The 23,434-nt window shown below is 63.7% G+C and overlaps 3 protein-coding genes across 5 annotated transcripts; 1 reads left to right on the plus strand and 2 right to left on the minus strand.

Annotated features, from left to right (window-relative positions):
* Window positions 1-173: 173 nt before the first annotated feature.
* LOC116961870 (aldehyde dehydrogenase family 3 member B1-like) lies at window positions 174-14,023 on the minus strand. Of its 2 annotated transcripts, XM_042785426.1 has the most exons (12): window positions 13,908-14,023; window positions 13,465-13,650; window positions 7,657-7,848; window positions 7,110-7,272; window positions 4,500-4,610; window positions 4,241-4,361; window positions 4,015-4,100; window positions 3,668-3,749; window positions 2,963-3,349; window positions 2,709-2,875; window positions 2,391-2,490; window positions 174-780 (listed from the first exon to the last, which is right to left on the minus strand). In XM_042785426.1, the coding sequence occupies exons 2-12, from the start codon at window positions 13,515-13,517 to the stop codon at window positions 587-589; spliced, it is 1,656 nt and encodes a 551-aa protein (XP_042641360.1). In that variant the 5' UTR covers window positions 13,518-13,650; window positions 13,908-14,023; the 3' UTR covers window positions 174-586. The 2 variants fall into 2 exon arrangements, with proteins under 2 accessions (XP_042641360.1, XP_042641361.1); XM_042785427.1 differs by lacking the exons at window positions 13,465-13,650; window positions 13,908-14,023 and adding an exon at window positions 8,476-8,546.
* Window positions 14,024-14,211: 188 nt separating this feature from the next.
* Window positions 14,212-17,407, plus strand: MAX (MYC associated factor X). 2 transcript variants are annotated; one of them, XM_042785450.1, is made up of 5 exons: window positions 14,212-14,344; window positions 14,538-14,564; window positions 15,499-15,606; window positions 16,166-16,295; window positions 16,397-17,407. In XM_042785450.1, exons 1-5 carry the CDS (start codon window positions 14,309-14,311, stop codon window positions 16,582-16,584), a joined length of 489 nt encoding a protein of 162 aa, XP_042641384.1. In that variant the 5' UTR covers window positions 14,212-14,308; the 3' UTR covers window positions 16,585-17,407. The 2 variants fall into 2 exon arrangements, with proteins under 2 accessions (XP_042641384.1, XP_042641385.1); XM_042785451.1 differs by having other exon boundaries at window positions 14,213-14,344; window positions 16,172-16,295.
* Window positions 17,336-22,561, minus strand: LOC116962512 (protein farnesyltransferase subunit beta-like). Its single transcript, XM_042785434.1, has 12 exons — window positions 22,427-22,561; window positions 20,825-20,889; window positions 20,494-20,566; window positions 20,093-20,184; window positions 19,517-19,663; window positions 19,330-19,413; window positions 19,162-19,248; window positions 18,926-19,055; window positions 18,686-18,818; window positions 18,250-18,361; window positions 18,036-18,150; window positions 17,336-17,932 (listed from the first exon to the last, which is right to left on the minus strand). Exons 1-12 carry the CDS (start codon window positions 22,514-22,516, stop codon window positions 17,822-17,824), a joined length of 1,239 nt encoding a protein of 412 aa, XP_042641368.1. The 5' UTR covers window positions 22,517-22,561; the 3' UTR covers window positions 17,336-17,821.
* Between the last annotated feature and the right edge of the window lie 873 nt (window positions 22,562-23,434).

Here is a 23,434-nt window from a genome sequence, read left to right on the forward strand (position 1 = left end):
GGCGAGGAGGGGGGTGGACACAACCCCAGAGGGGTGCAGTGGGGTGGCTGAGGGTGTCAGGGTGATGGATGGGGACCCTGGGGGTCCGGGCACTCACCCCTCGGTGCTTGGGTGCCAGATTCCCACTTGGTTCCCCCCTGAGGCGGATGACAGAGGCACGAGGCAAGGCCAGGCAGGAGAGCTCAATGCAAAGTTTTTACTACAGGCAGGGGTACACGGAGGAAAAAACAACAACAGGCGCTGAGGGAGAATAAAGGAAAGCTCTGTCTAACGGGTGATGGGTCTCACTGCCGGTCCTCAGCCTCATGGGGACTGTTTCTCCACTGGGAAGAGAAGTACGGGGAAAAAAAGAACTTTTTTGCCATTTCAGATGTTTCCCACCAAACGGCGTGGAGCAGAGGCAGCTGGGGAGGAGCGAGGGGGCAGGAGGAGATGTCCGTCCCCACCCTCTGACGCGCAGCAGGGCGGGCAGCGAGGCAAAGGACGTGGAAGAGGGGAGCAGCCTCCCGGGGGAGGAGGGTGGGTTCTGCTCCCCGAAGAGAGGCGGGGGGACCCCCACCAGTCCATGAGCAGCGCGGGGGGACGCTCAGAGCAGGGTGCACATGCCCTTGCGCTTGATCTCGAAGGTGGCCGTCAACAGCCCCAGCTTCTGCTGGCTGTAGGGCGGGTAGCGCAGGGAGTTGAGGGCCTCCAGGCCCATGTTGCGGTGCAGGCAGCCGCGGTGGTGGGTGAAGGTGTCGAAAGTGAATTTCCCGTGGTATTTCCCCAAACCGCTGTTTCCTGCAACGGGCAGCACAGGTTCAAACTTGCTGCGGGACTCTGCTCCTGCCCACAGCCAGCATTCAACAACACAAGGAAAACTTTACAGGCTTTTCTCATGCAAATGCTCCCGCTGCCTAGCGAGGCAGACACGGTGGGGGAGAGCTCGCCCTTCCCTCTGCCTTTTCCAGCTCCACAGCTATGCAGGCCAGCACCTCCTTCTGCAGCTCACCACTGCTGGAGGTCCAAGTGCATCTTTTTTTCTGGCCTACACTTATCTACGTCAGCTTTGCTGTGTCCACAAGTCTCAATTTCCCTCTACAACCTCTACGGTGCTCTCCCATCTCCACCCACGATTAGGAGCTACCACTGTGGCCCTTCGAAGCCCGGCTTCTTCCAAAAGCTCTTAAAAATTGGAGCCACGTTGGCAACACCAGTTCTCCCAATGCCTGTGGCTGGTTGAAGCTTGAGGTTGCACATCGCGGTTAATAGCCCGGTGACTTCACAGCCAAGCTAGCGCGGAAGCTTTGGCAAATGCCATCTCACCACAACGCCTTCAGACCCTTCACCTGACCAGGATGCTATAAAATGGCTTCACCTGATAATTTGAGGCACTTTGCCTGAATCATTTCCATAAAGATAAGTTACGGTTATGGGAACCACCAGAAATTGCTCCCTGAGCCACAGTCAGGTGAGGAATTAATTGTGCTTTGCTGTCGTGGTGTCCTATTATGCCTGAATCAGCCATCAGCCCTGACAGAGATGCTGAGCACGTGCAGCGTAAAACCAAGATACTTTCCCCAGAGAATATTCTGGGGAAGAGACCAGGAGACTGGGAAAGTATCGTGGGGAAACATTGTCAGAGGCTTCCTGTGCTCCTGTGCTCTGCCCTGGACAATGCTACAACCAGGGCCCAGGGCTGAGCAGACCTCAGTTTTCACCTGAGAAAACAACTGAGCAGAAACTCTTCCTCTTTGCCCAGGAGGATCTCCAGGTTACCATAAACTGGTTCTCCAAACATTTATAAGTGTTTTGCTCTTACTGTTTAGTCCTAAAATGCAGAAGGAACGTGCAAGCCAGCTCCTGAGTGACATTAAGGGCTCATATCCAGCACCAGCTATCTGCAGGAGGAAGGTCACCTACCCGAGCAGCATGACGAGTCGGATGCACTCCCACATGAGGAGCAGAGTGACACAGACCAAAGGGAGTAGCAAGGGCGAAGCCCGAGCAGGGCAGGAACCCAACCCTGGGCAAAGAATTCACTCACCGTGCCCGTGCTGCTGAGAAATACCAGGGAAATCTGTACCACTTGATTATTTCCCTAACTTTTTGGGAAGCATTTGCAACACTGTGCTTGGGATGGCAACCATGGAGAGAAGAAACCTGAGAGCGCTCCACACGTGTTCAGCAGGAACAGGGCTGCAAAACCCAAGAGCTCAGCCCCGGCGTGCTGAAGCAAAGGGCTTCTGGTGGGGTCCTATCTGGTGCAGAAGGATTTCCCTACAGACCACTGAGCCCCCCCGGGCACCTCATCTCCCCCAAGACCCTTCCCCACCACGGCCACCGTGGGGTGGGATGACGCCTGGCTCACACTGGCCAAGGGCAGGCAGGTTGGGGGGGTTCGCACCTACCGATCCCACCGAAGGGCAGCGAGGTCAACGTCACATGCATCAGGGTGTCGTTGCCGCAGAAGCCGCCGCTGCTTGTCCGTTCCAGCACCTGGTTCACCACCTGGGAGGGAAGCAGAGAAGGTGGACGTGGGTTTGGCACCTTGGATTCAACAGGCAACTCTTGTCAAACATCACCCAACTCAGCCATCAGCCGTCCCCTGCAACAGCCGGGCTCAAATGACCCCTCAGAGAGTGCCATGGGGTGTCGGTGAGGTGGGCAGTATCTCTGCTGCCCCATTTCCCTCACCCCCCCTTTCTGCTCCGTGGACTGCCACGCACCTTGCTGTCACAGGAGAAGGCGTAGATGGCCAACGGCCGCGGCCGCGCGTTGATAAAGTCAATGGCTTCGTCCATGTTGGCCACAACGACGATGGGCAGGATGGGCCCGAAGATCTCCTCCTGCATGGCAGGGTCGGAGGGCAGCACGTCCGCCAGCACCGTGGGAGCTGCGGAGAAGGGTTACGGCACCACGTCACCCAGCGCCCAGGCACGGGTGGGCCCCCCCACACACCCCAGGGCCCCCCAGCCCTCACCGATGTAGCGCTCCTTCTCGTCCGTCTGTCCTCCGATGGCCACTCGCCCGCTGCGCAGCAGCGCCTGGATGCGGCGGAACTGCTTGTCCCCCACAATGCGGCCAAAGTCGGGGGATTCCCGCGGGTTGGGGCCAAAAAACTCGGTGATGGCCTCGCGCAGGGCGGGCATCAGCTTCTCCTGCATCTCCAGGCTGCAGAGCAGGTAGTCGGGCGCGATGCAGGTTTGCCCCACGTTGAAGAAGCGGCCCCAGGCCACCCGCCGGGCCACGTTCTGCACGTCGCAGTGGTCGGACACGTAGCAGGGGTTCTTGCCCCCCAGCTCCAGCGTCACTGGAGTCAGGTGCTTGGCAGCAGCTGTCATGATGATCCTCCCCACGGAGGGGCTGCCTGTGGGCAGGGAAGAGGCGTGTAATGGCAGGGACCCCCACCAGCTATGGCACAGCTCTGCACTGTAGCACTTTGGGGAGCCAAGCCCAGGGGAAACGTGCCAAGTCCCACCAGCCCCTCAGACACAGACACAGATCCTCCAACAGACCCCGAGACCAGGCCCCCAACACCGTGAGCCGTGCCTCCCTCGAGGGCAGGCAAGGGGGTCTGTTTGCAGGCAGGCTGCCCGCCGTTGGACGTGGGTGGGTGTCCAGAGGGAATCCCTCTTCCTCGCTGCACAAAACCCAGACGGGCTCTGCTCTGGCCCGCAGGACGTACCGGTGAAGAAGATGAAGTCGAACTTGTTCTCCAGCAGCCTGGTGGTCTCCTGCACGCCAGCGGTCACCACGGCAAAGCAGTCCTGCAGAATAAAAGAGGAAGGGTCCCCCGCTCTCAGCATCTGCCCGGGCTGCTCTGTCCCCGTCCCCACCAGCAGCGGCCCGGGCTGCTGGGAGCGTGGAGGAAGGAGGGACGGCAGCACCCCGTCCTGGTTTGGCCTGAAATAGAGTTAATATTCCTTCCACCTGAAACTGGGGGTGAAGTGGGGACGTTGTGTGCAGGGCAGGGGTTGGGAACACCATGGCCTTGGGACAGGGACAGGGGGAAGGACAGGGAGAGCTTCTTACATTGTCCAGGTAGCACGTCAGCATTTCAGCAACAAGTCTCTCAGTGTTCTTGGATGTCTCTGAGGGTTTGACGACGACGCAGTTACCTGGGGGGAGATAAACAGGATGACAGAGCAGTGACACGGGGACAGCCAGCTCTTCTGGCACCCCAGCCTGGGGACAAGGTGCCCTTGGCGGTGCCCAGAGCTGCCTGGATCCTCCGCGCCAGGGCAGGGGTTCAGCTCACCGGCAGCGATGGCCCCGATGAGGGGCACCAGGAAGAGGTGGATGGGGTAGTTCCAGGGCGCGATGATGAGCACCACCCCGTACGGGTCCTTGCGGATGAAGGCCGAGTCCAGCTGCGTCACCTGCGAGAAGGGCCACGGCCTCAGTGCCTTTCCCTCCGCCTCCTGCCCTGCCTCAGCCCCAACCCGCTCTGCCCCCTGCCCCCCACAATTCATCTCCCCCTCTTCCCTCCCCAGATCAGCCCAGAGCTTCCCCCTTACCAGATTCTTGTCCACGTGCTCATCCTTCATCCAGTGGCAGAGGTTGTTAAGGGTGTCGTTGAGCTCGTTCTTGCAGAGGAGGATCTCGGTGAAGTAAGCCTCAAAGGATGGCTGGGGACAGACATCACGTAAGCATCACCCCAACACTGACCCCATCTCCTCCCCTTCTGCAGGAGACATCTCCCCTCTCTTCTGCCCATGAAGGGCGGGAGAAGCTGTTAAGCAGAAGTTGCTATCACCTCCTGCAACCCCCAGGGAATATCACAGTCCCTGAAACATTATGAACATCAGAGGAAAAAAACAATATTTAACATCTTCACGATATTTAACAGCCTCCTGAGCTCACCATCTGTGAACTGCCCACCAGGCAACAGGGCCCTGAGCCAAGAGGGGACCGAGTAATGTCACCAGAGCCTCAGAAAAGCTGGTACTGGTGTCAGAGGCAGCTCCGTGCTGCTGTCCTGGGATGGGACAGTGCCCTTGCACTGGTGCGTTTGTGTCCCAGCCACTTGGGGACATGAGCTGGAAGCAAAGCCCTGAGCTCCCTCCCACAGCCCGGGCACAACAGCTGGACTTAAGACCTTGTTTTGTTCAAAGAGAAATAGAAAGAGCAACCACTTAATTAAATGCCTCATGACAGAGCTCAGCTGTGCACCACCAGCCCCATCCCAGTAGAAACCCCCCCGTAGCTCCTGGGGTGTCTGCCCTGAGCTGGCACGTGGCTGGGAAAGGCAGGTTGGCTGAGACACCCCAGTCGGGGAATTAAACCAACACAGCAGGTTTCTCCAAGACAAACTGTCCCAACAGGCAATGACCAAAGGGAGAGTGACTCAGGAGCGGTGGCAGGATGTCAGAGCCGGGATCACAGGGGCCACCGAGGCATTTCCCACCTGCGCTGGGTCCTCTCCCCTGCTGTGAGCACAGCTCAGGACCCTTCTCGCAGGAGAAGTGTGAAGACACAAGCAGATAACTCAGCAGGCTCAGTAAAGCCCTGCAGAGCGGGAGGAGCAAAGCTCCTGCGCTGTGAAGCCCTGTTGGCAAAGCACGGCGGGCGCAGCAGTCTGACACCCTCCACCACAACCTCCTTGGGACTCCTCCAACCCAAAAGCATCCCTGGGCGGGAGCCTTCCTCCATCGTCACGGCAAAAACACCACTTTGGGCTTGGAAAATTTGGTCACTGACTTCCAGACAGCAACCTCTCGTGTTCCACCACCAAGCTCCCCACTCAAGAGACCTTCAGGTCCCCAACGCTGCTCAAGCACCTGGCCACTGGCCACTGCCAGGAGCTTCTCCTCGACGTGAGGGCTCACACCGGGCACATCGGATGTCCGGTGAAGCAACGGAGCCGCTCTCAGCCCGGGCTGACAGTTGCATCACTAGGAAAATGAGGAAATCGCTGGTGAAGATGGGCCATTAAGAGTTTTGATTGGACTTGAAGGTTGTAAGATGGGACATTAAGTCTGAGGTCATCCGAGTGCCTTCAATCATCAGTGGAGAGAAACTGGCATCCCTGGAGGTGAGGTACCCACCTCAGATACGTAAGACCAGATGAATTGTCCATCTAACTATGAAGGTCCGGCTGCATAACAAGCATATTACTAAACAACCGACTCTAATTACATACAATTAGGAGAGATGAAGGACGCACTCCGAGTGTGGATGCCTATCAAGCCCCAGCTGAAGGAGAAGGCCCTCACCTCAAACAAACAGGGCAATTAGGAGCCTTGGGAGATGTCAGGATGTTGAAAGCCATGTCAGAGGGAATGGGCTGCTGCGCCGATATACCCACAGACACGAGTCCTTTGGGGCCGAGTGCTATCACTACCAGATAAAACCAGTTATGCTGCGCCGGGGCAAGCCATCCCCCTGGAAACGTTTCCTAATGCCGCGTGAGCGGAGCATGCGGCGGGCTGCAGCACACATCCGCAAGGGAAAAAGGAGGAGAAAAGGGTCTTGAAGCAGCCGGATAGAAAAGAGATGAGCTGAGAGCGCTCCTGCTTCCTCAACAGATCAGCCGGAAGCTTCCGCAATACCCAGAGCCACATCCAGGTCTCTGCCTGTGCCACCGCACGGCTCAGCACCGTGCCAGCAAAACCAGTCCCTGCGAGGCCAGCGAGCTTCCCTGGCCCTGAGCAGCCCTGGGAGGAATGTGCAAGACCAGCACGTTGCAAAAGGCCGGTAATCCTGGGTGGGTCCGGGCTGGCGAGGAGCACCCCAGGACATCACCCTCTGCAGAGGTCACATGAAGCCACCGGGGACTCGATGAGGGGGGGTGAAGTTTGGTAATGCTGAGGTTCCCACCTCACATCGATCAATGGGGGCTTTGCCCAGTTTAAGTGCACCGGGGTGGGGTTAGAGGCATCGAGCCTGCCCAGCAGCATGGTCCCTCCGCGTGGTCCGGCTAACCCTAGCTACAGAGAGCTCTGCAGGGACCCAGCACCTACGGGTGCTCCACACCAGCCATGGAGCACATCAACAGGGATGCGCGACACTGAAGAGGGGAACCCCACGCCCAGAGCCCCACACCTGCACCCAGGAAGATGCAAGACTCAGACAAGAGGGGTATGAAGGACCACCCCGGTGACCAGCACCCAGCCCCCTCCTCTCACCTTGCTCATGTCCAAGGCCGTGGCCTCCAGGATGTCCTGCTTCTTCTCATCCAAGAAGCGTCCCAGTGCCTCCAGCTGGGCCACCCGGTACTCCAAGGGCCGCGTCTTCCCCGAGAGCCAGGCTGCCCGCAGGTGGCTCACCAGCCCGGCGTAGGGATTCCCACTGCGGGGATGGGGACGTCAGAGGGACCCCAGCCCTGTCCCAGCCCCTCATGCTCCCAGTGAGGATGGAGAGGAGCTCCACATCATCCCAGCTCTGCATCGCCCCAGCCCAGCATCAAAGTGGAGCCCCAGAGTCCCTGGGGAGAGGGCAGGGAGTCCACACCCTGAGTCTTCCCGGGAGCAGCTCCCCTACGGCACCATTCCTGGCAGTCCCTCATCTCCTCCCTTGGGCCACGCTGGGGTGTGGTGGCCCACGGACCCCAAACTTCTCCCAACCTCCCCCCATCAGCACCAACCCAGGGATCCCAGCACTGCCACAGCACCCCCTGCCCACCTCACCCCAAGCGCCCCATCTCCCTTCTGCCCGCCGGCCCCTCGCTCTCACCTTAGGGCGCTGCAGATCTCCGGCCCCTTCCCGATGCCGCCGCTGCTCCCGCTGCTCGCGCCGCATCCAGCAGCTTTCCCGGCATCACTGCCCTTGCCGTAACCCGGGAGCTGCTGCCCAGGAGGCTCGAGGGGCTGGTGCATGCCGAGGTGTGACGAGGAGCTGCCGGTCTCCACGGAGAGCGTGGTGGCCCTGGGGAGAGACACAGGGGTGGAAGTGCTGGAGATGCCGGCTTGATCCCAGAAGGAGTCACCCTGCAGCAAGACACCCGTGCCCCGAGCCGGCCGGGGCTGCCCGCGGCACCTTTGAAGGGTGGCTTGGTGCTCGTGGAGTGACTCAGCTGCCAGAGGCCCCGGTGCGCCCGGCGGGGGATGCTTGAGATTCCCAGGCTCTCCCCACACTCTGGGATGGCCACCAACCTCCGGTCCGGGCTACCCTGCTGATGTAGGGTCAGTTCCTGGTGTGGGGAAGCATCCCAGGCTGCCCCATGGGGGTCTCCAGGGACCCCGGTGTGGGGCTGTGTGAGCCAGCACTGGTACTGCCGCAGCCCAGCCCATCTTTGGGCAACAGCATCACTCCACCAGCACAAAGAAGGCACCCCCAGAGTTGGGGGGCAGAGATGCAGCCCCACATCTGCCCCCCCCGCTACTCCCTGCCCCTCTCTATGCCCAAGGCACCCACCATTCCTCAAGGAAACCCACCCAGAGGGGCACCCAGTGCCCCACAGCCTCCACCTGCGTGGGGCTGGAGAAGCCCAGCCGTGGGGCCAGAGCCACACAGGGAGGGGGTGTCCGGTCCCTGGGACCCCAAAGTGCTTACCTGGGGAGCTGAGTGGTGGAGAACGGAGCACAAGGCCAGGCTGTCACTGCCGAGGCTTGGGGTGCCCCTCCTAAATGCTGTGGGGCCGGTGGCCAGGCCCCACGGCCAGGGGCGGGCAGGGCTTTGCCCCGCCTCCGTGGGGCTGGCAGTGGGGACACAGCACCCCACCTCTGTGGGGCTGGCAGTGGGGACACAGCACCCCGCCTCCATGGAGCTGGCAGTGGTGACAAGGCCTGGGATGGGATGGGACCTCCCCCATGGGACGGTGGCTCTGGGGAACTCCTGTGGCCACCAAACCACCACTGAGAAACTTGACCCTATCGGGACCCACAGACACCCCTCACCCTGCTCCCCTGGGCCACCCTGACCCACGGGGACCCCACAGACACCCCTTACCTTGCTCTCTGGGACCACCCTGACCCATGGGGACCCCACAGACACCCCTTACCTCACTCTCTAGGACCACCCTGATCCACAGGGACCCCACAGACACCCCTCACCCTGCTCCCCTTGGGCCACCCTGACCGACGGGGAGCCCACAGGCACCCATCATCCTGCTCCCAGGACCCACCCTGACCCATGGGGACCCCGATGGAACCCACAGGGTCTGTCTCCTGCCCACTCCCACCCCAGAACCCTCACCATGCCTGCTGGCACCAATTCCTCCCTCCTGGCACCGCAGCCCTCTCGTCCCCGACGCCAGTTCCCCGCACGCCCGTCCCTAATTACCCCTCTTGGTAAACAGGAAGGGCAGCAGCCCTGCCCCACACACCCTGTCACCGCACCCCTGCGGACCCGCAGCAGCCCCCTCTCCTCTCTCAGGGAAAGGGGAACGGTTCCCCCCTGCCCCCTTTTTTGAGAGGGGCACTGCCGTCCCCGAGCAGCCCCTGCCTCCGCGGACAATGCCGCAGATCCACCGGAGAGACCCACAAGGGACGGCAGTGGATCAGTACCCCCAGTGGGCTTCTGGGGGGTACCGGGGTGCCCCCATCCCAATTTGGGATGCACCCAGGGAGGATCTGCTCCACGCGGCCCCTGGGGATGGGGAAAAGCCGGGGACCAGCTGTTTGACAGCAGCACCGGAGCCCAAACGGAGGCGGCTGCAGATCTGGGGGTTGCACAGTGCTGGGGACCCAAATCTGCCCCAGTGGGGGCACACTGGGTCACACCCACAGCCTGTACCCCCCCCCCCCCCCCCCCCCCCCCCATTACTCAGGTTCAGGGCCACTAATCTGCCCCCCCGGAAGGGTCCTTTCCCCCCGGCACCCCGGCGTGGCTCTATTTGCCCCTTTTTGGGGTGAGAGGGGCCTCAGGGTGGGTGTTGCTCCCTGGCAGCCCCCCGGACCGCATCCTGCACCCTTTTTGGGGGTGTCACCCTGCCATGGCCCCTCATCCCGCGGGATCCACGGCCTCAGCACCCTCCCCACGTGGCGCTGGCTGCTCCTCCACCACATCTCAAGAATCCTCCGCTACCGGCTGGGCCGGATCCTGCCCCGGCTCCCCATGACGGAGATTTCACCCTGCCCCGGGGCACCGGCACAGCACGGCCGCAGGCACCCCGCCATCACCACACGCCGGGTTTTGGGTGACATGGGGAGAGGTGTATGTCCTGTCACCCCCTCCAGAGCAGCCCTGCACCTCCCAAACTGGGGGAAGGTCCCCCACAAAACTGGGGGGGGGGGGTCCCCCCCACCTGGACACCCTGCCACATCACCCGGACTGGGAAGGGGAAGCGAGAGCAGCAGGACCCGGGGCAGGGCAAGCACCCAGCGCCACGGATCACCCCGAGCAGGCAGCACCCACGCCAGGGCCTGGTGGGAGTGCTGGGGGGGGGCGGGAAATAGGGGTGCTAGGGAGAGGGGGGGGCTGTGCAGGGGGCAGAATGAGGGCTGCACGGGAGGGGGTGGGCGCTGTGCAAAGGTGGGGTGCAATGGGTGCTGTCAGGGTGCTGTGGACAGACACGGGTGAGGGGGGTGCGGGCTGGGGGTGGCAGTAGCGGAGGCAGGGTGGGACCGGGTCCCGGGGGGCTGTGGGACAGGAGGGGTGCGGGACCCTGGGGGGGTGCGGGGTGCTGGGAGGTGCAGGAGCGGTTCCTTTAAACACAACCCCCCCCATCCCACCCGCCCCGTCCGAAAGAGGAAGCGGCGCCCGCTCCGCCCCGCGCGGCTCCGGTACCGGGGAGCAGGGTCCGGGGGTGCTGAGCACCGGGGTGCAAAGCACATGGGTGCAGGGCGCAAGGGTGCCTGGTGCTGGGTGCAGGGGTGCGAGGCGCTGGGAGCTCAAGGCGCGGGTGCAGGGGCTGAGGGGTGGCGGGACGCAGGGGTGTAAAGCACATGGGTGCAGGGGCTAGGGGTGCTGGGGGCCTGGGTGCAGCTCTGGGGGTACAAGACACGCGGGTAGAAGGGCTTGGGGGTGCCAACAGGGTCCCCTGACACCATGCAGGCCCCCCTGCAGAGGCAGCAATGGAGAAAGACCCCAGCTGCTACCAGGATGCGGCCAAGACGGTGGCGGGCGGCGGGCTGGGCGCCGAGGGGACAGAAGCTCAGGTGAGACTGGGGAAAGTGGGGGGACACCCATGGGGGCCGGGCTGGTGGTGGGCGTCCCCAGGGCTGACAGGTGGGGGTCACCCGCAGCTGGACGATTTTGTGGGTGCTCACGCCGACTACAACGAGGAGGAGGAGGAGCAGAAATATTTCCGCCGCAAACGCCTCGGCGTGGTCAAGAACGTGCTGGCCGCCAGCCTGGCCGGCACGCTCACCTACGGCGTCTACCTGGGTACAGCCTCACTCCCCCTCCTCCCTGGGGACGCCCCCCCCCCCCCCGCGATGGTTTGGGGTGGGAGGTGACAGCCACTGGCCACCCCCCGCCCTCCCCAGGCCTCCTGCAGATGCAGCTGATCCTACACTATGACGAGACTTACCGGGAGGTGAAATACAGCAACATACAACTGGAGGACATTGACCACAAGGTGCTGATGGGCATCAACGTCACCCCCGTCGCGGCGCTGCTCTACACGCCCGTCCTCATCAGGTTCGGCGCCGCCCGCGCTCCCCGCCGGCACGCCGGCACAGACGCCCACCCTTCCTCCTCCTCACCCCGGCAGGTTTTTCGGCACCAAGTGGGCCATGTTCCTGGCAGTGGGCATCTACGCCCTCTTCGTCTCCAGTAACTACTGGGAGCGCTACTACACGCTGGTGCCCTCCGCCGTGGCCATCGGGGTGGCCATCGTCCCCCTCTGGGCTTCCATGGGCAACTACATCACGCGGTAGGCAGCAGCGGGGGCGGATGGTGGGGGGTGGGGAGGGGTTGGGGCAGCCTCAGTTGACCTGCCGTGCCACGCAGGATGGCCCAGAAGTACTATGAGTACGTTAACTACAAGGAGGAGCACGTGCAGGAGCAGCAGCGGGCACCGCGGGGTGCTTGCAATGCCTACATCATCGTCTTCCAGACCGTCTTCTACATCTGCTTCCACGTGAGGGCTGGCAGGGCACGGGGCAGGGGGCTGCACCGGGTGGCCCGGGGCTGAGCATCCTCCCCCCTGCTATGCTTCTTCCAGTTGAGCTTCGTCTGCGCTCAGATGCCCATGCTCTTCTTCCTCAACAACTACCTCTACCACCTCAACCACACGCTCTTCGGGGTGAAGCACTGCGGTGAGGGCGGCACGGTGGCAGGGGATGGCACGGGGAACCTCCTTGGTTGGGGCTGAGCTGTGTTTTCCCCCTCCCCCGGCCCCGGCAGGGACCCTGAGCTACGGCACGTTGCCCGGCTTCAACAAGACGGTGCTGCAGAGCCTGCCCCGCAGCGTCAACCTCATCATCGTGGAGAGCGTCTTGATGGCAGCCGCCTTCCTCGCCATGCTGGTGGTGAGCACTAGGGCAGGCAGGGCAGGGGATGGCAGGGCAGACGCCAGCTGTGCCTCACCCGCAGCCCCATGGCAGGTCCTGGTGCTCTGCGGCTCGGCGTATCGGCCCACGGAGGAGATCGACCTGCGTAGCATCGGCTGGGGGAACATCTTCCAGCTGCCCTTCAAGCACATGCGGGACTATCGCCTGCGTCACCTCTTCCCCTTGTTCACCTACAGCGGCTTCGAGGTGCTTTTCGTCTGCACCAGCTTCTCTCTGGTAGGGCCTGGGGACAGGGCGGGGGGTGACAGAGCGGGGACAGCCCAGCCGCGTGACGCTGAGCCTGGCCTCACTGCAGAACTATGGTGTTTGTGCCCTGGGGCTGGAGAAGCTGGCGTACCTCCTCATGGCCTACGGCTTCTCCGCCTCGGCCTGCTCCAGCCTGGCCCTCTGCACGCTGCGCCTGCGGCGGCAGATCCCGCTGCTGGCCGGCGCCTTCATCCACGCCGCCCTCCTGGTGACTCTCTTCTGCTGGGCACCTGAGCCCCGGCACCTCGTCCAGGCGCCTCTGCTCTACGCCATTGCCGTGCTCTGGGGCACAGGGAGCGCCCTCAACAAGACCAGCATTAGCAGTGAGTACCGAGAAGGACCCCCGACACAGCTTCTCTTGTCCCCTGGCACATCCAGGTTGTCCCCCCCCATCCCCGATGCATCCTCTCCTGGTGGTCCCCAGCTCGGAGCAGGACAGACCCACAGCGGCTGGGTCCTGCTAACAGTGCCCCGAGAGGGGACACCGGCACAGGAGGGGGACGCTGATAGCCGGTCTCCCCCGGCGCAGTCCTCCTGGGCATGTTGTACGAGGACAAGGAGCGCCAAGACTTCATCTTCACCATCTACCACTGGTGGCAAGCCCTGGCGATCTTCACCGTCTACCTGTGGTCGGGGCTGCCCATGAAGGTGAGCGCAGCTGGGCGGGCAGCAATCCCCATAGCGTCCTTCAACCGGGGCTTGCCAGGCTCACGGAGTGTGTGTGTGTGTCTGGGGGGGGTGTGTGTGTGCAGCCCCATGTTAACCCCCCCGGTTTGCCCTCCTGCAGGCCAAGCTCTCCATCATGCTGCTGACGCTGGCGGTGGCGGTGGGGACCTACCTGTGGATGGAGCGCAAGCTGGCGTGGCGCGTGGCATACCGCCTGCCCCGCATCCCCCGCCCGCGCCATAAGATGCGCGGGTACCGCTACTTGGAGGAGGACGACTCGGATGAGACTGGCTCAGAAGGTGATGGCAAGGACGGCGACAATGATCACCAGCCGGCAGAAGCCACCAGTGGGGATGAGCTGCCGAAAAATGACGGGGACCAGCTGGGTTAGAGACACCTTGTCCTGTCCCCCCACCCCTCACCACCCCCTGCCCCAACCGCTCTCTGCACTTGAGGGAAGGGACCACAGCACCTCCCCGGAGCTGCCCAAACCCCCCGAGCAGGCGCAAACTTCCACAGACCCTGCTCAGACCAGCTTTGCACCCCCACGCCCGCCCCAATTACACCCACAGCCCCTCCCCCAGACCAAACACAGCCCGCAGAGCCCCCACTTACCGCCTGAGGTGCCACATCCAAATCGTCCCGCTCCCCCCTTTCGCTCCCCTCAGACTCAATAAAAACTCTATCGCCTTACTCCGCCTTCGCGTCGTCGCGGTCTGCCCGCCCTTCATGAGGGGGAACAGGCGTCAGTGCCCCCTCTGGGCGGGGACTACAGGTCCCGGCGTGCACCGCGCCGGCGCGGTGCACGCCGGGACCTGTAGTCCTCGCCCAGCGAGTATGCCCGTCCCGCCTCCCTCTGCGGACTCCCATACCCACAATCCCCCGCGTACCACCGGGCACGGTGCGGGGGGGGGGGCGCGGTTGGTGGGGAGCGGTCACGTGGGCGGCCGGCGGCGCCTGCGCGCTGCGCGCTGTTGTTGTGGCGGCGCGGCCCGCGGCTCACCCGGCCGGTCGCGATGAGCGACAACGATGACATCGAGGTGGAGAGTGACGTGAGTCGGGGTCCCCGCCACCGGGACAACCCCCCCCTTCTCTGCCGCCCGCAGCTCCGGGGAAGGGGTAGCGGGGGGTAACGTTTGGTTTTTCTCTCTCCTTCCCCCCCATTACGGCCCCATTTCCCGGTGCCCCCCCTCCCCCCCCCGCCTCCCTCCTCTTCCTCCTCCCCCGCCGGCCTGGTCCCCTCAGGAGGAGCAGCCGAGGTTTCAGTCCGCGGTACGTCGCTGCCGCCCCCGGTACCGGGAGCACGTGGGGGCGAGGGGCGGGGGGAAACACCTGTGGGTGTTTTGGGGGGGAAAACGTGCGTCTGGGGGCGTCGTGTGGGGCTGGAGCTCTTGGGAGGGAGGGGGAATTAGAGGGGGCTGAGGGTCAGGAGAGGGACATACCTGTGGGTCTGGGGGTCTTCAGAGGGATTGGGGGGGGGGGAGGAACCTGGGGGGACACACAGCTATGGGGTTTGTGTCTCTCAAGGGGGGGAAAGCTGTGGGGCTGGGGATTTGGGGGGAGGGGGTGGACTTGGGGCTGGGGCTCCTGGGGAAGGAGCGTGAGGTTGTGGGTTTGGGGGTGTCTCTCTTGGAGGGGGGGGTGTCTTGCTGGGGGGGGTTCTGTGTAGGGCTGTGTCCTTGTGGAGGGTGGAGGTTGTGTTTTTTGGGGGCTCTTGTGGAGCTGTGTCCCTCCCGGGACACACATACACACAGATCTCAGGGGTGTATTTGGGGTGTATGACGCGTGTTTGGGGGGGGGGGGGCAGTGTCCCTTGGCAGAGGGCAGATAAGGGGGCCCATGTCTGGTTGGTTGGTGGGGTGGCATATTTTGGGGGTGCAGCGCCCCCTCTCGCCCCCCCGCTACCGCACGGCGGGGCTCGGGGCTGCCCCCGCAGCAGGAAGCCACCCATGGGAAACCGAAAGCAACGGGAGCCACCGCCTTCCCCTGCCCTGGCGCTACCACCCCGGGGTTTTGGGGTGAAGGCGGGCAGCCCAGCTCCTCCTCTCAAAGCAGGGGCAGCTGCCAAAACCTTCAAGAAGATATTTCCTCCCCGCCTCCGCCACCCCAGGTTGATTTCTGGGGCTGGACGGGCCGTACCCACAGCACCCCCCAGCCGTGGTTCTCCCCTCAGGCTCCCCCTTTTTTTTCCCCTTTTCCCACCCAGGCTGACAAACGGGCTCATCACAACGCGCTGGAGCGCAAGCGCAGGGACCACATCAAGGACAGCTTCCACAGCCTGCGGGACTCCGTCCCCTCCCTCCAAGGAGAGAAGGTGAGTTTATGGAGCGCGGCGGGAGCCCACCCGGCGTCCTGGCCCACAGCACGACAGGGATTTCCATGGCACAACAGGGAAGCCACGCCAGCGAGGACAGCTTTGCCCACGGGGCCTAACGAGCAGCATTCCTGGGGGCAGGTTGTGCCCAGACCCAGCTGCCAGTGTGGTTTTTTTTTTTTTCCTGTTCTATTTTTTGGCGGTGGGGGGGAAAGAAGGGCCAAATCGTGTGGTTGGATCTTCCAGCTTGGGCCATGAGGCAGCTCTGCCCGCCGGCAGCCTCCTGGCGCGACAGTGGCTTCTCGTTTTGGTTGGGGACAGCTCAGCACCTTCCACCCCGAGCACCAACAGTGGGGTCCCAAAAAAAATTACCCTGCCCTGCCATGGGGGTCCTCACTGGGGCCAAGAGCTGGGCTTCAGTTTGCCAGCACCATGGAGCAACAGCACAATCCTCCCTGCCGTGCCGTGGGTGGGCCGGGGCAGCCCGAACGCTGTCGGTGACTCCCCCCCAACCCCCCCTGGACTAGGTCTTTATTTCGCCTCTTTTTTCCCACTATTGCAACAGGCATCCCGGGCCCAAATCCTGGACAAAGCCACAGAGTACATCCAGTACATGCGCCGGAAAAACCACACGCACCAGCAGGACATCGATGACCTCAAGCGGCAGAACGCTCTCCTGGAGCAGCAAGGTGAGAGCTGGGGGGGCAAGTGACACCCGTGATGAAGCCCCCCACACACCCTCTGCTTTGGGAAAGGGGGAGGGGGGTGACACAGTGGCCCTGCCTTACAGTGCGCGCGCTGGAAAAAGCCCGGTCGAGCGCCCAGCTGCAAGCCAACTACCCTTCGACGGACAACAGCCTCTACACCAACCCCAAGGGCAGCACCATCTCCGCCTTCGACGGCGGCTCCGACTCCAGCTCCGATTCGGAGCCTGACGAGCCGCAGAGCAGGAAGAAACTGCGCATGGAGGCCAGTTAGGCCCCCCCAGGGCCCCACCACCACTGTAAGGACTCTTCTCTCCCTTCTCTCGTAGAGGCTCTCGGACTGCAGCTTCCCAGCCCGCCCCAGCCCTTTCCCTGCTCTAATCGCACCACTCCCGGGGAGGGGGAAAGCTGGCCAGGCAGGGCGCCACAGCGCCCGCCCGACAGATTGGGGGGGGAACGCGGGTGGGCCACTAGACGGCCCCTGTCACCCTCCTACAACCAGTGAGCCCCTCTCTCCTCTCTCCCTTCTGATTTTATATGAGCGTTTCTATTTATACCCGGGGACCACGGCAGTCCTGAGCTGAAGGGTGAGGCTGTGCAGGAGCCAGGCAGCCCCCCCCCCACCCCATCCCACTATGTCCCCCCCAAAAGGCCAGGAGATGCACCTGCCCCCACCCCCACCCGCGCTAGGGGCTCTCGCTATTTATTTTTTTTTGCGTGTGCAATTCCACCTGCCCCCAGCACCTATGAGAGCTTGGCGGGGTGGGGGGGTGGGGGCAGTGCCTGCACCCCTTTTTTCACAGGCTCGGGGGGTCCGCGTGTGCATCCATCCTGCCCTTCCTCCTTCCCTCCCTCACACCAACCCCAGCCCTTCCCCACCTCCGTGGCATTTTCTGAACTCTAGTGTCCCGTCCCCACCCCGTAGGTGACCCTGTCCCCCTCCCCATCCCGTGTCATCCCCCCCCATTTTGATGCCATTCATTCCATGAATCTAAGGTATGTTGTACATACTGCCCAGAGTTGTCTTGCAAGTTAAGGCTTCCCTTTACTATAAGACTATAAATAATAAAGAAAAAAAACACACTTATTTTATCCTTTCCCCGTGGTAGCCGCGTGTTTTTGGAGTGGGAGGGGAGGTGGCACCAAGGCAGCCCCTTGGAACAGCCCAAGCTCGGTGTCACCTCCTGCCCCGTGTCCCTCAGGGCCACCATGGGTGACACAGACAGGGGTGGCAGCTTGGTGCCCTCCCCCTGCACAGGAGACGGCAGGTGTCGGTTCGGGTTTATTGATGCCAAAAGCTCTGCCGCGTGGCCCCCTTGACCAGCTCGGCTCTTGCCAGGAGGGGCAATGGGCTGCCCGGCACAGCGGTGGTGGGACCTGGTGGCCACGGAGCAGGCCGGTTTTTGGTATTGCTAGCACCCTGAGGACCTCACTCTACCTCTCCACGCCGAGACAGCTCCCCGCCAGCCCCAGGCAGGGCTGCTCCACGCAGTTGGGGGGCAGCGGGACCCCTAAATGGCAGCAGCTTTTGGCTGCAGGCTGAGCACGGGCTGCTGCAAGAAATGCTTCACCGCATTCATCGCCTTTTCCGGAGTGATGTTGTAGACGGGGTGCGTGGGCTGCTGCAAGAGAGGAAGAGGAGGTTAATGCTTTTTGGGGCGTCGGGGAAGCCGGGGAGCTCAGCCCTGCCTGCTCCAGCAGCTCCCAGTGCTGCCCAGCACCTACCAGGCGGTTCTCGGGGACACCCAGGACCACCTCGCGCTGGATGTCGCCGCTGCCAAAGTGTTGGGCGAGGGACAGCCCGCTCAGGCAGTAACACGTGTGGTAGAAATCCCGGGACCTGAGGGGTGGTGGGGAGGGGGATAGTGGGGTGCTGAGCTGGGGGTACCAGGCAGGTCCCCCCTCAGCCCTGCCCACAGCTCCCTAAACTGGGACTCACTTGCCCGGCTTGTCGAGCAGCCCCCCGGCCGGGCACTGGCAGCACAGGAGGATGTATTCCTGCAGCGCCAACTGGTCGAACATCCAGCCTTTCATGCTGAGCGCCTCATCACCTAGAGGGGGAAACCAGTAAAATGCCTGGAGGTGGGGGGGAGGTCCTCAGAAAGGTGGCAACCCCCCCCTCCTCCTCAGGGCCTCCCTGCACCCCACCAAGGAACCAACAAGGTGTTGGCTCAGTCGACAGTTGAGCCTTGCTGCCAAAAAACCTGTGATTCAGTGACCCCCCAAGAACGCCCAAATTAACTCTGCGCTTTGTCCCCTCCCTAAAACACCTTCACTCCTCCCTGGAGATGCTGGTTTGGGGGGGGGGGGGCGGGGGGGGGGGGGGGGGAGGGCAGAGGAAGCCAGGAGCCACCCCCCCACCACAGCCGACTCACCCTGGGCGTAGAGGGCATGGTGGAGCAGGGGCAGGAGTCCGGCTTGCCAGAAAGAGTAGCAGCCATCCACCAGCTTGTTGCAGCGGCCCTGGAAGCCACCCTCAAAGGACATCTGCCTGCCGGTCGCCCAGCGCTGCATAGGACAAACAGGAGTGGACACCGGTGAGGGGACAGGGATGACCTCCCCCCCCCCCACCCCCACCCCATCCCAGCGAGAGCCGCACGCACGGTGCCGCTCACCAGCAATCGCCGAAGGTTCAGGAGATGTTCCTTCTTGAGGATGACCAAGGCCGCCATGCCGCAGAAGCTGTACCCGCCGTGAGCTTCCATGCCCGGCACCCCGCCAATACCGCCTTCCCAGTTCTGGCACCTGGCGCCAGCAACGAGGTCAGGATGACACGGCCACAAGGGAGCATCCCCCCGCTGCGTGTCCCCAGACCCCTGTTTCGTGCCCCCCCCCCCCCCCAGGCTCTCACCTCGCGATCCACTCGGCCGTCCCAGCGAAGAGCGTGGGGGTGAGCATGTTGGTCAGCGAGGCCACGGAGGCGGCGCAGTAGGCGCTCCTGCGGTAGATGGGTGCTCAGAGCCGCGGCTGAAAAACCACTTTCCCCCCTCCTGCCACCTCCACCGCGGCGCTCGCCCACCTGACGTCCACCTCGCCATCGGCGTGCATGAGGAAGGAGCCATCGGGCTGTTTCAGCGAGTTCAGATATTCCAGCAGCTTCTCCCTTCAAAAGCCAGTGGGCTGTGAGGCAGGACTGAGGTGGGGGCCACACGTTCTGCCTCCCCCCAGCTCCACACCAGATGCCCCACCACCAACAACAACTGTACCTGTTGATGACGTTGAAGGCCTCCTCCGTGCCGATGATGCAGAGTGCGTTGACGGCGGCATAGGTAGGGGCGAGGTGTGGGTGCTGGCCGGGGCCCCCCCCAAAACCACCCTGGGGGCTCTGGCAGTGGCTCAGGAACTGGCAGACGCTGCGGGGAGATGGGGAGGGTGGGGAAGGGGCTTGGTGCTCCCCAGCCTCACCCCCTACCACCCATCGGGATGACATTTCCCACCTGGGCAAGGGTCTCCTGCACCCCCCCATTGACAGGAGGGGCTCCACAGCTCATGGCAGCCCCATTAAACCCCCCAGTGCCCCCCCGGCAGTCAAAGCCAAGGGTTATCTCTCTCTCCCCCCTCCATCTCCATCCGTCACGAGATGCCGGAGCGTGAGAATAGGCGGCATTGACAGCAGCGGTGGAGACAAAGCGCTCCTTTGCTCCCGCCAGCACGCGGGGACAGCGGGAGGTGGCACCTCCGGCATCACGTGGGTGGCCCACAGGGCCTCTGGCCACCACAGGGTCTACAGTGGGGGTCCTCCCCGCCCACCCCCCAGCTCTCACCGTGCCGGTGCCACTTACTCAGAGGCGACTGACTCGGGAAGGGGCTCCTCCAGCAGCTCCAGGCTGTGCAGGATCCAGTAGCAGAGCCAGGGGCGGCTGGCATCCAGACACTGCGGGGACCAGAGGGGACACTCAGGGTGGCCGGGGAGCGGTGCAGGGGCTGGGGGTGCAGGCAGAGCTCCCGCAGGAGAGGGTACAGACAAGAAAACCTCCAGAGCTGCTGCTCCGGAACGTCACGGCAGGGACGAGCGTGACCCAAGGGGACTGAAGGAACCGCTGCCTCTGCCCTGGGGCTGGTAGTGACAGATCAGGGACGGTAAAGGCCCGGTGACAACTCTGGCAGCAGCCCCGGGGCAGAGGGCTGGCCCCAGCCAGAGGGCAGAGCAGAGCTGGCAGCTCTGGGGCAGGACTGGTGGTACCTCGTAGGCTTCAGTCAGCTGCCGGAGGCCTCTCTTCAGGTAATGGAGGTGCTTCTCCCGGTGCAGAACGAGTCTGGAAGATGAGGCAGGGCAGGGCTCAGCAGGCAACGCGCCAGCAGCCAGGACAGCCCCGCCAAGAAGGGACACAAACCCTGAGCTGATGCCACCATGCTCAGGGCTTGTGTCTGTGGGAAAAGGGGCAGGATCCCCCCGAATGCCTGTGGGATCAGCCAGTCCCTTGCTGTGGGTCTTGGCAGCCACTGGAGTCACTGGTTTTGGGGAGGGTGTTATTTATTTGTTGTTATTGAGAGTTTCTGCTGCAGGAACTTACTGTGAGATGTGATGGTTCGCTGTGAAAGTGTTGTAGACCTCCTGCACAATGTCTTCCACCTTGCTCTGCCGCCGGCCACAGCATGGAGGTGCATGGGATGAGGACAAGTAGGGGGGGAGGAAATAAAGACCATGGTGAGCTCTGGAAAGCAACTCTGCCCCTCCCGAACGTGATCCCTGGCTCCCAGTCCAGCCCAGGAATGCTCCTGCCCCATCCCAGGGGTTTATCCAGCTCACGGCAGCGCCGTCTCATCATTTTCTCCAGGAAAACCCAAGCAACCGAAAGCTGCTGGGTCCTGCCTGCCCGCAGAGCGGCTTAGTGGGAGCTGCCAAGGAGCTTTGCACCCGGGATTAGACTTGAGCACCATCCGGTGTTGCTTTTTAAACGCAGCACTTTTAAAAACAGAGTTTGGTTCGTCCTGGGACCCCCTCATAAAACACCCTGGCCTCACCCTCCTCCTCCCACTAACACCGGGACACCATTGCTGGCTAATCGGGGACTTGAGGCACCGTCCCCTTGTTTTAGACTTGAGCTTAACACGCAGCACCCTGGCTGGCATGTCCCAGGCTGGGGTAATCCTCATGGACCTCCAGAAAACACCACAGGCTTTGGCAGGGGGGGTGGCACATGGGCAGCCCCCCCCTCCACAGGCACTGTGTCCCACTGAGACAGAGGCAAGTGGGGACACCCCACAGATTGAGAAATTCCAGTGTCACCTTTCACCCTGTCAGGGCCCGTCCCAGGCCCGGGGGAGCCACCACTGGGACCGGATCAGGCGGAGCAGGGTGGGAGGGTCTGGCTGTACCCCAGGACCCCCCTGCCCTCCCCGAGCTGGTTTGGGGGGACACACGTCACAGCCCCCAATGGGTGTCCCCCAGTGGCAGCTGCACTCCCCCCAAAACCCCAGGTGCCCAAGCTGCTGCAACAGGCGGGTGTGGGGTGGAACTGGGGCAGGGATCACCCAGCCCCACAGCCTGGCACCCCACAGCAGCTTGGCCCCCTCAGGGTCAGCCTCACAGCACCCCACAGCCTGGCCCCTCACAGCCAGCCCCACAGCAGCTTGGCCCCCTCAGGGCCAGGCCCAGAGCTCCCCACAGCACCCTTTCCCCTCAGGGCCAGCCCCATGGCACCCCACAACACCCCAGCCCCAGAGGGACAGCCCCATGGTACCATCACCTCCTCACTGCCAGACCCAGAGCACCCCACAGCACCCTCACCCCTGAGGGCCGGCCCTAGGGCACCCCACGGCACCTTCATCCCTCAGGACCAGCCCCACGGCCCCCCACAGAAGCCTGGTCCCCTCAGGACCAGTCTCAGGGCACCCTCACCCCTCACAACAGGCCCCAGGGCACCCCACGGCACCCTCACCCCTGAGGGTCGGCCCCAGAGCACCCCACGGCACCCTCACCCCTGAGGGTCGGCCCCAGAGCACCCCACGGCACCTTCGTCCCTCAGGACCAGCCCCACGGCCCCCCCCAGCAGCCTGCCTGCCCCCCTCAGGACCAGCCCCAGGGCACCCCACGGCGCCCCCACCCCTGAGGGCCTGCCCCACGGCACCCCGGACCCTGAGGGCCGGCCCCAGGGCGCCCCGCGGCCCCGCACCTGCTCGGCGGAGGTGTCGCTCCGCACCCCGTCGTCCCGCAGCCGCAGCCGCCGCCGCCCGCCGGGAGGGGAGGAGGCGGCTCCCGCCATGCTGCGGGCGGCTCGCGCCGGCGGGGGCAGCGGGGCGACGGCGGCCGGGCGGGGACACGCGGCCACGCCCCCTCGCCACGCCCCCCTCCCCGTTCGCCCACGCCCCCTCGCCACGCCTTTCCCGCCAGGCGCATGCGCGGAGGAGCCGGCTGGGAGAGCGGGCGGTGCTTCACGGCGGTCTGACGTCAGGCCTTGGTTTCGGCGCTGCGCCGGGCTGCCTTATTGCGTCATCGCAGCGGCGCGGCGTCACGGCGCTGCCGCGCTGTGTGGCGTCATCGGGCTCCGGCGCTGCGCTGCGTTGTGTCGTGTCGTTGTAGCGGGTGGCTCTGCATCACCGCGCTGCATCACGGCAGTGTGTGGCCTCGACACTGCGCCCTCGCACTGGGTCACTGCGTGACATCATCACCCCCGGCGCCGCGTCGTCCCTGGGTGCCGCCTCATGCCAGGGTGTCCCTGCGCGGCATCACCGCTGCAGTGTCACCTCACTGCACCCAGCACTGCGCCGCACCCTGCACTGCATCCAGCACCCAGCACCCTGTGCTGCCCTGCACCCAGCACTGCACTGCACCCCCTGCACTGCACCCAGCACTGCACCCAGCACTGCACTGCACCCAGCACTGCACCGCACCCTGCACTGCATCCAGCACCCAGCACCCTGTGCTGCCCTGCACCCAGCACTGCACTGCACTGCACCCCCTGCACTGCACCCAGCACTGCACTGCACTGCACCCAGCACTGCACCGCACCCTGCACTGCACTGCACTGCACCCAGCACTGCGCCACACCCTGCACTGCATCCAGCACCCAGCACCCTGTGCTGCCCTGCACCCAGCACTGCACTGCACCACACCCTGCACTGCACTGCACTGCACCCAGCACTGCACCACACCCTGCACTGCATCCAGCACCCAGCACCCT

This window comes from Tyto alba, unplaced genomic scaffold, assembly GCF_018691265.1.
Source record: "Tyto alba isolate M040663 unplaced genomic scaffold, T.alba_DEE_v4.0 Super-Scaffold_8, whole genome shotgun sequence".
In the NCBI taxonomy this organism is placed as follows: domain Eukaryota; kingdom Metazoa; phylum Chordata; class Aves; order Strigiformes; family Tytonidae; genus Tyto; species Tyto alba.

Excerpts from the sequence above, each read along its gene's own strand:
- LOC116962512 (XM_042785434.1), bottom strand. The coding sequence starts at position 22,516 with ATGGCGGGAGCCGCCTCCTCCCCTCCCGGCGGGCGGCGGCGGCTGCGG. Across the intron at positions 20,890-22,426 it reads GCGACACCTCCGCCGAGCAG|AGCAAGGTGGAAGACATTGT; the intron begins GTGCGGGGCCGC and ends GGCCGGCGGCAG. Across the intron at positions 18,362-18,685 it reads CCATGCCCTCTACGCCCAGG|GTGATGAGGCGCTCAGCATG; the intron begins GTGAGTCGGCTG and ends TTCCCCCTCTAG.
- MAX (XM_042785450.1), top strand. The coding sequence starts at position 14,309 with ATGAGCGACAACGATGACATCGAGGTGGAGAGTGAC. Across the intron at positions 15,607-16,165 it reads CCTCCCTCCAAGGAGAGAAG|CAACAGGCATCCCGGGCCCA; the intron begins GTGAGTTTATGG and ends TTCCCACTATTG. Across the intron at positions 16,296-16,396 it reads CGCTCTCCTGGAGCAGCAAG|TGCGCGCGCTGGAAAAAGCC; the intron begins GTGAGAGCTGGG and ends CCTGCCTTACAG.
- LOC116961870 (XM_042785426.1), bottom strand. The coding sequence starts at position 13,517 with ATGCGGGGCAGGCGGTATGCCACGCGCCACGCCAGCTTGCGCTCCATC. Across the intron at positions 7,849-13,464 it reads AGCTTGCGCTCCATCCACAG|GGCCACCACGCTCTCCGTGG; the intron begins GTAGGTCCCCAC and ends GTCTCTCCCCAG. Across the intron at positions 781-2,390 it reads GCTGCCCTTCGGTGGGATCG|GAAACAGCGGTTTGGGGAAA; the intron begins GTAGGTGCGAAC and ends TGCCCGTTGCAG.